The sequence below is a fragment of the Chiloscyllium punctatum genome, chromosome 20 (assembly GCF_047496795.1).
Source record: "Chiloscyllium punctatum isolate Juve2018m chromosome 20, sChiPun1.3, whole genome shotgun sequence".
NCBI lineage: Eukaryota > Metazoa > Chordata > Chondrichthyes > Orectolobiformes > Hemiscylliidae > Chiloscyllium > Chiloscyllium punctatum.
In genome coordinates this window covers 12,390,467-12,402,489 of record NC_092758.1, presented here as the reverse complement: position 1 = coordinate 12,402,489, position 12,023 = coordinate 12,390,467, and the positions used below count along the sequence as shown (strand labels likewise).

The 12,023-nt window shown below is 43.2% G+C and overlaps 1 protein-coding gene across 1 annotated transcript in view; it reads left to right on the top strand.

Moving 5' to 3' along the window:
• Positions 1–8,678, top strand: part of cdx1b (caudal type homeobox 1 b) — a 54,940-nt gene extending 46,262 nt beyond the window's left edge. The window contains exons 2-3 of the mRNA XM_072590171.1: positions 5,801–5,949; positions 7,907–8,678. Coding sequence (XP_072446272.1) covers positions 5,801–5,949; positions 7,907–8,113 — 356 coding nt within the window. The 3' untranslated portion in view covers positions 8,114–8,678. The remainder of the gene's footprint in view (positions 1–5,800; positions 5,950–7,906) is intronic.
• The last annotated feature ends 3,345 nt before the right edge of the window (positions 8,679–12,023 follow it).

Sequence of the window (12,023 nt, the reverse complement as noted above, 5' to 3'; positions counted from 1 at the left end):
AAGCAATTTGCTTCATTTTCTAAAGAAAAAAATATTGCAGGGTTGTTGGGAAATGGCAGAGGAGTAGGATTCCAGCTCTTGCACACAGCCAGCACTGATATGATGGGCAGAGTGGTCTCCTCCTGAACTGCAATCATCCAATGGTTCTTAACAGTCCTGTGAAGCACCTCAAATGTTTCATTGTCTTAAAAATGTTATAAAAACCCAAGTTGTAGCACAAAGACCTGTGCTCTGCTGTATACTTGAACTGCACTTTACTAGAACAATGTGCCCGAGAGTCGAGAAGGCATTTTGGGGAACTAATACAATTTTTTTTCAAACCTGAAAAAGTTTTCACAAGATTTTCTTCGCTCATCTTGGGGAATGTTGTCACAAATGAAATGATGAACAAAGTTAAGAAATATAATTTTACACAGAGTGTTGTTGATGCGTGGAATGCTTTGTCACAGGGAGTGGTTGAGGGCAAAACCATCATTGCTTTTAACTCAAAGCAACTATAATTTGAAACAGCAACAGGCTTTGGCTATTGGTGGGGGTGGGGGGTGGGGTGTGAGGGCTGGTTGCGTGCGTAGGTAAATCATGGATTTTTCCAGCACTGAGCTTGCACAACCCTGATGGGCAGAGAGGCCTCAGGCTGTGCTGTAATACTCAAAAGTTCTATCCACAAAAGCATTGGGGATCGAGAGGTTCCAAGTGGGTGTTGAATGGAGTGCAACGCCAATAAGACACGCTGTTTGAAAGTCTGGTTTTACCTCACAATTTTGATCCAAATTGTTGAGTGATGATCTGAAGTGCCTGGAGGAGCTACGCAGGGTATTGACAGATATACCACTTGAGTACTGACCGGATGCAATTTTTGTCAGCAGTGTATCTGGGCTTCTGGGACCCATGATCTCTTCATTGATTTTTACACCAGGCTGTATAATTGGCAATTGATTCCTTGACAACCGTCTCATACCTTCAAATGTTACAACAAGATGATCCCTTACTTTATTCTGACATTTCAGTTAAAGATCCCATCATAACCTGTGGTGGAGGCTGGTACAATTACAACATTTAAAAGGCATCTGAATGGGGTTATGAGTGGGAAGGGTTCAGAGAGATATGGGAGAAGCGCTGGCAGAAGGGACTAGATTAGGTTAGGATATCTGGTCAGCATGGACAAGTTGGTCCGAAGGGTCTGTTTCTGTGCTGTACATCTCGATGACTCTATAATCACCTTGGAGCCTCTTCACTGTCCAATATATCCAAGGACTGCCTGTTTCGAGCTCTGCCCCTAATCATACATGATATGTGGGCATTGCTGGCTATGCCAGTATTTATTGCCTATTCCTAATTACCCAGAAGGTAGTCAAGAAGCCAGAGCAGATAAGATTAGATTCCCTCCAGTGTAGAAACAGGCCCTTCAACCCAACAAGTCCACACCGGCCCTCCAATGACAAGACCACCCAGACCCATTTCCCTCTGACTTATGCACCAAACACTATGGGCAATTTAGCATGCCCAATTCACCTGACTGTGGGAGGAAACCAGAGCACCCAGAGGAGACCCATGCAGACACGGGAGAATGTGCAAACTCCGCACAGACAGTCACTCAAGGCTAGTATCAAACCTGGATTCCTGGTGCTGTGGGGCAGCAGTGCTAACCATTGAGCTACTTTGCTGCTCAAGGAAAGTAGATTTTCTTCTTAGAAGGAACTAGGGAGCCAGGTATGTGTTTCCCCCCCCACAACTGACAATGAGTCATGGTTGTCATTCAACTCTTAACTCCAGATGTTAATTGAATTCAAATTCCACCATCTGCTATGGTGGGATTCGAACCCAGGTGTCCAGATGTACACTGCTAGCACATTGTGGTGTTTGCCACCTTTACCAGTATGTGGTGCTGGGTAAGGGGCTTTTGGGGTAGTTCACTGTTACCAATCCATCTTTGTCTCAGTTTTATCTTGGATCTACCTCGTGATTAATGGTAGAGGATACAGCAATGCAGATTATTAAAAGAAGAGACTCTGTTTTTAGATAACCAGAAAATTTAAAGTAGGCACCAATTAGTACAACTTCATTTGGTTAGGCACATAGACTAGGACTTTAGGGAGCAGGTTCAGATCGATCTGCTCCCTTTGAAAGCTAGAGTAGAACTCTTTGTCTCCACCCACAGACTTTGTGTGACTTCAGTGGAAACATTACTCATTTAGAGCCATTAACTTATCCAACACATGTAAGATCTTGAGGGGGCCTGACAGGGTGGATACAGAGATGATGTTTCCTTTGTTGCTGAAACAGAATTCAGGGACATTACTTAGAGAGAAGGTTCACCCAGTTTAGGCAGAGATCAGCTGGGATTTCTCCTCTGAAGGGATGTTGATCTTTGGAATTATCTTTCACCAGAAACGAGAGAGTTTTTTCTTTACACAGCGAGTTGTAATGGTTTGACTGAAAGCCTGGTGGAAGCTGATACAATAGTGACTTGTAAAAGAGTAATTCCTGTCAGAGAAAATACTTATAGAGCCATGGGAGAGGCGACACAAATAGCCGGGAGAGGCGACACAAATAGCCAGCAGAGGGGTGATGGACCAAATGGCCTTCTTCTAAGCTAGGGTGACAAGATAAGATGTGCCAAGATAAGACGTAAAATTGAATGAACGTGCTGCTGTAGATGGTCACTCTCACACTTGGTGCCCAGGTTGTTGTCTTTCTCTGGCGTTAACTCAAGTTGATACACTCAGACACTATGCTGCTTCACCAAGCAGTGACTCACACTGGTTGCCTGTGGTTTGCTTTTTGCCAGACAACCATATTTTCCACGGGTTGCTGAGCTGCTTGGATGCTATTCACTGACTCCACCCGCATCACTTGCACGCGAGCTAGAAAGGCCTGCTTATTTTTGTATGCCTTTCAACAACAAAACAAACAGAAGCACAGTCGGTATTGTGCCTTTCTTTTCAGGGAAGAAAGGGGGCAAGTATTTAACCGAGGAGGGGCGTAGGACTCACACACCAGCACTCATTTTACAATAAGACACAACTCCAAGATGCAACCCTGGCACTGTATTGATATGCAGTCTGTTTACTGATATTTGAGCGATACAGTGCAGTACAGTGGTATACAGTCGGGAGGGAGTTGCTCTGGGAATCCCCAACATTGACTCAGATCCCATGAAGTCCCATGGCTTCAAATTAAACATGGCCAAGTAAACCTCCTGCTGATTATGACTACTGTCCTCTCTCAGCTGATGAAACGGTGCTCCTCTACATTGAACAACACTTAGAGGAAGCACTGAGGATGGCAAGTACACCGTGTACTCTGGATGGAGATTTTGATGTTCATCACTAAAAGTGGTGTGGCAGCAGTACCATTGATCGAGCTGGTCAGGTCCTAATGAACATCGTGGCTAGACTGGGTCTGCAGCAGGTGGTGAGGGAACTAATAAGAAGGAAATACATACTTGACCTCACCCTTACCAATCTGCCATCTTCAGATGTATCTGTCCAGGACAGTATTGGTAAGAGTGACCACCGCACAGTCCTTGTGGAGACAAAGTCCCACCTTCACAGTGAGGATAACCCTCCATTGTGTTGTGTGGCACTATCACCATGCTAAATGGGACAGACTTCCAACAGATCTAACAACTAAAGACTGGGCTCTGTGAGGCACTGTGGGCCATCAGTAGCAGCAGAATTGGACTGCAGCACAATCTGCAACTTCATAGACTGGCATATCCCCCACTCAAGCATTACCATCAAGCCAGGGGATCAACCCTGGTTGAGTGGAGAGCGCAGGAGGGCACGCCAGGAGCAGCACCAGGCATACCTGAAGATGAGGTGTCAACCTGGTGGACGTACCCAACAAGACTGCATGCATAGGTAAAAACAATGACTGCAGATGCTGAAAATCAGATTCTGGAGGAGAGTGGTGCTGGTATGGTGCTGGAAAAACACAGCAGTTCAGGCAGCAAATGAGGAGCAGGAAAATCCGACGTTTCGGGCAAAAGCCCTTCATGCATGCATGTCAAACAATATAAGCAGCAAGTGACAGACAGAGCGAAACAATCCCACAACCAATGGATTGAATCTGAGCCCTGCAGTCCTGCCACATCCAGTTGGGAATGGTAGTGGACAATTAAGCAACTCACTGGAGGAGGTGGCTCCACAAATATCCCCACTCTCAATGATGGAAAAGGCTGGAGGGGCTGAATGGCCTTTTCTAGTTGCTAAGTGTCAAAATGCATTTAGCCAGATCTGAATTCTCAATGAGAAGCATGCGGCTGAAGACTAATGTATGGGCAGTACTGACCTTGGGTACATTTCTTTGGCTGTAGGCCGGTGTTTCTTATCCTTTATTCATTCATGTGATGAGGCATCACTGGCTAGGCAGCATTTATTGCCCATCCCTAACTGCTCAGAAGGCAGTTGAGAGTCAACCACATCGCTGTGGGTCTGGAATCACATGTAGGCCAGACCAGGTAAGGATGGCAGATTTCCTTCCCTAAAGGACATTAGTAAACCAGATGGGTCTTTATGATAATCAGTGATAATCTTACATTCATTATTACTGAGACTCACTTTATACTCTGGCTGAAATTACTGACTTTAAATTGTGCAAAGTGTCATAGTGGAATTTGAACCTGTGCTCACCAAGCTTACTGTGGACATCTGCATTACTAGTCCAGAGATGTTACGATAACACTCACCATCTCTTGGAGATGCTGGTGTTGGACTGGGGTGTACAAAGTTAAAAATCACACAACACCAGGTTATAGTCCAACAGGTTTAATTGGAAGCACACTAGCTTTCGGAGCGACGCTCCTTCATCAGGTGATAGTGGAGGGTTCGATCGGAACGCAGAATTTATAGCAAAAATTTACAGTGTGATGTAACTGAAATTATACATTGAAAAATTGATTGTCTGTTAAGCCTTTCATCTGTTAGAATACAGTGATAGTTTCACTTCTTTCATGTGTAAATCACAAAACAGAGATATTCCTACACACACACTCTCACATACACACGGACACAGGTACACAGACGCGCACACAGACACCCACACGCACGCTTATAGACACACACACTCCCACACTCACACATGCACCCCATCACAGACGTAAGGCATTCTGCACTCACTACACACACAGACACAGACACTCACACACACACTTTCTCACACTCACAACCCCCACCCCAGACAGACACACATATACACACAAAGACCCACATGCACACATATATTTTGTGTGGTGAATTTGTACTTGCAGAGTTACATTGCACTTTGCTCAAAAACTGCATACATTCGTGTGGAACTCTGAGCTCAAAAATTGTATGAATTTATGTAAAATTCTGTTATCTCACTTTTTAGATTAGAATCAATCTAAACATCATGGCATAGACAGAGAACACAGGGGGCTAACACCTTCAACATATTGTCTAGCTATCACCATTGTTAACAGCTAACCCGAGAATGCAACTTTTAAAAAAAGGGTTTTGTGATTTACACATGAAAGAAGTGAAACTATCACTGTATTCTAACAGATGAAAGGCTGAACAGACAATCAATTTTTCAATGTATAATTTCAGTTACATCACACTGTAAATTTTTGCTATAAATTCTGTGTTACGATCGAGCCCTCCACTGTCACCTGATGAAGGAGCGTCGCTCCGAAAGCTAGTGCTTCCAATTAAACCTGTTGGACTATAACCTGGTGTTGTGTGATTTTTAACTTTGTACTCACCATCTCAGTCTCCTTCATGTGTTAAAGGTCATGCTTTCCCACGTAATAAATTGGATTGTTTCTTCCTGATGTCAGCAGGCAAAACCAGAACGAAAGACAAGTACCGTGTGGTATACACTGATCATCAAAGGCTGGAGTTAGAGAAGGAATTTCACTACAGCAGATACATCACCATTCGTAGGAAGTCAGAACTGGCAATTGCATTAGGATTGTCTGAACGACAGGTGAGTGAGCCTCAGTTCTGTGTTATCTCAGATGGAACTAGATTGAAACAAACTATTGCTGGAAGTGTGAGTGGTCAGTGGTGTGCTGAGATATTGAGGCCAGGCAAGTTGTGAAATTGAGTCCAGTGGCTGTGGACAATGGTCTCAGTTAAACTGACCTGTGTGGAGACCAGGCCCTTAGTATTAATGTGTGTGTGTGTGTGTGTGTGTGTGTGGTCCCGACTGTTGGAAATTGCAGGACAAGTTTTCATATTAAAAGTGTTATACTGTTCCAAACAAACTAAAATCTAGATCAAACATTCCTTAAGAGGCTAATAACACACCAAACTGAAGAAAAGGCTTTTTCAAACTAACTAATTGACTCATTCACAATATCCCATGTGACAATTTACTTTGCTTCATGCCACATTTCTGACAGATCAACAGCAAGACAAAATAAAGTCTAAAGGTTCTCAAGCTGCAAGTAGGCTGATTTCTCCTTGCCACACCAGATCGAATCTTTCAATGCATTTTTTGAAAATTGTTCTGCGTATTCAAGTTACTGAATCAACCATCTTTCAGACTTCCACATGCAGACAACATTTGATTGCTCCTTGATCATTAAATCTTGAAAAATTCTGTGATTCTGTTTCCTTCCTTTCATACAGATGACTAACTTTTACAAACATTTTGATTAGTTGTCAGAACAAAAACAGCTCACCCTGTTTTCACCGTAATATCTGCAGCTGCTCCCCTGCAGCAGTAAACCCATTGTTTTTCCTCTCTCTGTGTGTCTGCCATTGTGTAAAGGGAGTTAACTTCTGTATCTAACTCCATGCTGTCCCTGTCCTGTGAATGTTTGATGGGGCAATGTTGAGGGGTCTTTACTCCTCTGTTTAGAGTAGATTAGCTACAGTATGGAAAGAGGCCCTTCGGCCCAACCCTCCGAAGAGTAACCTATCCAGACCCATTCCCCTACATTTATCCATGACTATTGCATCTAACCCTATGGACAATTTAGCATGGCTAGTCCACATAACCTGCACATCTTTGGACTGTGGGAGGAAACCAGAGCACCAGGAGGAACCCACACACACACGGGGAGAATGTGCCAACTCCAAGCAGACAGTTGCTCGAAGCAGGAATTGAACCCAGGCTCCTGGCTCTGTGAGGCAGCAGTGCTAACCACTGAGCCACTGTGATGCTCATAGACTTTTTAGACTCTTTGTCTAAAAGAGTCGAGAGAGCTTTATTCTGTATTTAACCATGTGTTGTCCGTGTCCCGGGAGCATTTGATGGGAACGGTGTTGAGGGAACTTTACTTTCCATTTGCTTCTAGTTCAAAGGGTAGAAGAGGCTTTACTCTGTAGCTACCCCCATGTGGTCCCTGTCCTGGGGGGTGTTTGATGGTGACAGTGTAGAGAAAACATCCCTTTATGTTTAAATGAATAAAGGGAACTTTACTGTTAGCTGAAAATCAACATGGAAGCTTTACTTTCCAATAACATTTAGTTTAAAAGAATAGACCATGCTTTACTCTGTATCTATCCCTGTTCTGGAAGTGTTTTTGGGACAGTGTAGAGGAAGATTTACTTTGTATTTAACCCCATGCTGTCCCTATCTCTGGAATGTTTGATGGGGACAGCGTCCAGAGAATTTTCAGTTTAAAAGGGTGGAGAGCTTTACTCTAAATCTAACCCTATGCTGTACCTGAGCTGAGAGTTTATTGGGAACAGTGTAGATGGAGCTTTACTCTGTCCCTAACTCATACCGTACCTACCCTGAAATTGTTTGATGGGGGGCAGTGTAGAGGAAAATTTACTCTATATCTAACCCCTGTTAAAAATGCCAGAGCTTTGTATGCCTAATTTGGTTCGAACAATCAAAGTATGAAGAAATGTTGTCTGGTTACTTAACTGGGAGTGATGCAGAATGTTTTGATGAAGATTGAATATTCTCTTCTCCCGCTCTGTCCTAGGTGAAGATCTGGTTCCAGAATAGACGAGCAAAAGAGAGAAAAATAAACAAGAAGAAGATGCAGCAACAGTCCCAACAAGCTAGCACGACAACGCCCACTCCACCCGGGGTCCCCGGGGCTGCGGCGGCTATCGGCTTGGTTAGTAGCAGCAGTAACCTCGTCTCACAATCCATTCCACTGACTATCAAAGAGGAATACTTGTCCTAACTCAACCCTTCTCCCTGCACCTCCTCTACAATAGGCACTATTCCATTCTGGATTGGCTACACTGCAGTTTGAGGAAAGGAAAAGACTCATCTTTGATATTTTGTGCTTTAGGAAGTGACGCTGTTTAACCCCAGGGAGAGCTGCCTTCATTCTCCCTCCCTCGACACCTACAGTGGGTGGTGGAGATGGTGAAGGGGAAGGAAGGGCCTTTTCTTTTGGGACCAAGGCTCGAACTTTGACCTTTGCTTTGCGGTGGATGAAATTTCATTGAAAAACCTGAGAAGGGGGTACACAGAAATGGAAGGAGGACTTTTGTCTTGAACTGAAGATTTGCTGTGTGCAGTGTATCTTTCTGAAGACTGCATACAGTAACAACATTGGGTCCCAAGTGGAATAAGGGTCTGCTTCTTCAAGCATCTATCTCTGCTGTTGTGAACGCTGTTGAATTTGTTTTTGGATAGGCTGTAATATATTTCTTGCGGTTAAGGGCTTGTTTATTTTTTAAGAAAGAATATATTGTTTGAAATGCTGTATTACACCAGAAACTCTCAACGTTTTCAAAATGGACTCCCAAGAATGCTTTGTTGGCAAGAAATACTCTTACATTTTGCTGCTTTTCGCATCTTATTCCACGCCCTCTCTCCTCGGGAGTCACTTAAAAGTGGCAAAACAATAACTTGCATTTATATAGCATCTTTCACGAAGTGAAATGTGCCCAAGGCAAATGGTGACACCCAGACATCTGGGACGGTATCAGGGACAGGTAACTAAATGTTTGATGTGGCATGGAATGGGCTATTTATGCTATGGAGGGGGGGTGGGTGGGGTGGGGATTTGGACAGAAGGAAACGAATTTTACATCTCTCAATATTAATGGTATGGGAGAATGTCATGCCAGAGGGAGATGGATCAATGTGGGACTCATTGTGAATTGGGATGCCAGCAGAAGAATTTTGGATGAGGTCAAGATCATGGGGAATGAAGATTAACAGGCCAGCCAGTGGACTGTTGAACAATTACAATCTGTACATAATAAATCAGAGGCTTTCTTTTTGATGAAGTGGTAATATCCCTGCCTCTGGACCAGAATCTCTAGGTTCCGGTGCCACACCAAGGCTTGGTGGCCATGGATGGTATGCTGAGAATGTAGTCAGACTGGTTGATTGTCAGTCCGTAAATCATTCTAATGTCCCTGATGATAGGCAATAAGAACAGGAGAGCTTCCATAGCAAGACATTGACAAACCATTGGAGGACTTTGACCATAAGCGTAAGCCTATCAAATGGAAGACCACAGCCCAACCTTAAGAAATGGAGATAGGAGAACTGAGAGACAGCTAATAAAAGCAGGAATAATTTCAACAGCAGGTAGAGTAAAAGAGCCACTGAAGGAGGCTATTTGGTCCATCAAGTCCATGCTGGCTCGCTGGAGGAATCCAGTCAATCGTGATCCAATTATTTCCGTGATGTGTCTTCCAACTTCCTTCTGACATGATTCATCACCTGCCCTTCCATCACTCACACAGACCACAGATCTGGGTCACTACCACTCACTGCATAACATTTCTTTCTCACATTGCCCTTCAACCCAGTCCTAAACCTTGTATCTGTGTCCCTCAACTCCTTGCAACAGCAGCAAATGTGAACTGTTTCCCTTATGTACCTCCCTAAATCTTTAATTTTCTTCTGCATCCCCTCAATTTCCTTCATTCCCATGGGAATAACCTTAGCTTCTCCAACTGAACCTTGTAGCCATAGATAAGATGATGGCAATGTCCTCCTGGTACCCTGGTTCCCAAGTGCAGACCAACATCTGGTGTCACTGCCTTCTGTTTTTTTTCATTCATGGGATGAGGGCATCATTGACTAGGCCAGCATTTATTGCCCATAGGGCAAGTAAGAGTCAACCACATTGCTGTGAGTGTGGAGTTACACATAGGCCAGACCAGGTAAGGATGGTAGTTTCCTTCCTGAAAGGACATTAATGAACTAGATGGGTTTTTCCAACAATCAGACTCTTAATTGCAGATTTTTCTTCTATTGAATTCAAATTCCACCATCTGCCAAGGCAGGATTCAAACCCATTCCCCAGAACATTATCCGGGTTATCAAGTCATTGATAATACCACTAGGACATCACTATGGTCAGTGAATCCCATTGGAAGCATGGAGGTATATTTTATTATTATCATAATTATTAAACTTGGACAATGTTACTGAGATTTTATAAAAACCATTAGATGTTTTGCCCTTTCCAAAATACGCAGAGAGCAGTTGAGAGTCAACCACACATAAACCAAACCAGGTAAGGCTGGTAGATTTCCTTCTTTTAGGATATTTGTGAGTTAAATGAGTCTTTACAACAATCAACACATAGTCAGTATCAGACTGGCTTTTAATTGGATTGAAATTTCTCTATTGGCCATACTGGGATTCAAACCTACTCAATCCCAGAGAATTATCTTGGGGTACTGGATTACAAGTCCAGTGATATAACCATTGCCCCATTACCTTCCCTATGAATCACAAGCACAGACCTACAGTGATGTGATTAATCCATAACTACCTTCTGGGTAGTTAGAGATGGACAATAAATGCTGGCCTAGCCAGTGACATCCACATCTCATGAATGAATTAAAAAACAATCACATGGAGAATTATAATAGGGTGTACAGCTCAGAAAGAGATTGTTCAGTGCAGATGGACCATGCCAGTATTCCAGCTCCGTCTGAGCCATCATCTCACTTAAATTCATCTCATCCTATGAACATAGTCTTTTCTTCCAATCATTTCTTACATAGGTTTCCCCTTACATGTATCTCTTATAATCTTGATGGGCCAAAAGGCCTTTAACTGTGATGTAGATCTCTATGACTCCATGACAATTTGCCGCAATTGCTTCTTCCAGCAGCATGCTTTACATTCCAGCCCTCTCTTAGTAGTGAAGTTCCTCCTGAACTTGCCTAAGGATATTGAAATAGAGACCGGTATTCCATCACCAAGTCACCCTTTGTTTATGTGTGTACAGTACACTGGGCATGGCTAGCCAGCTCAGAGTCAGTCCCTGAAAGACAGGAGATTCTGAATCCCCTGTTTATATTTCTTAAAATAAACTGTTTTTAAAATTTATTTTGATGTTATTACACACCTCTGGAGCAGATGGGACTTGAACCTAGGCCTCTCAGTCCAGGAACAGGGACACTACCACTGCATTATAAAAGGGCCCTAATCCCCTGTTTATTTTCTTTTCTTTTTTTTTCCTTACCCCCACATTACCGCCTAACTGCGGTAGTGCTTATTTTTTCCCCAGCACCCATGTTGTGTGTGTCCCCTGTTTATATCTGTCAGCCAGGGCTCCCTGATTGGACCAGGTTAATAACTCTAATCAAGGGTCTCATAGTCAATAAGATCCACCTGGTTCCAATCACTACAGATTTATTAGTGACCAGCTTATATTTATGATTTTGGTCTGTCCACAAGTGGAAACTGTTTCTCTGTATCTCCCACATCAAATCCTATCATAATCTTAAAGCCCTTGGTTAGGTCATGGCTGAATGAATAAACAAAAGCCTGTGGTCATGAGATCCACATTTTCTCCACTGACTGACTTCTCCCGAGTTCCTACTGGATTTCATTAGTGAGCATTTAATGTGCATACATATTCTGAAATTGCCCACAAGTCAATTAACTGGCTAATGCTAATCAACCCAGGATTTTGATAGTGGTGGATTCAAAGATGGTTATGACTTGATATTCAATAGCATTTCCATCACTGAATTCCTTACTGTCAATGTCCTGAGGTTACCATCAACCAGAAACTAAAATGGGCCAGCTGTATAAATATTGTGGCTGCAAGAGCAGGTCAGAGGCTAGCAATGCTGCAATATGCAACTCACCAATATGCAACTCAG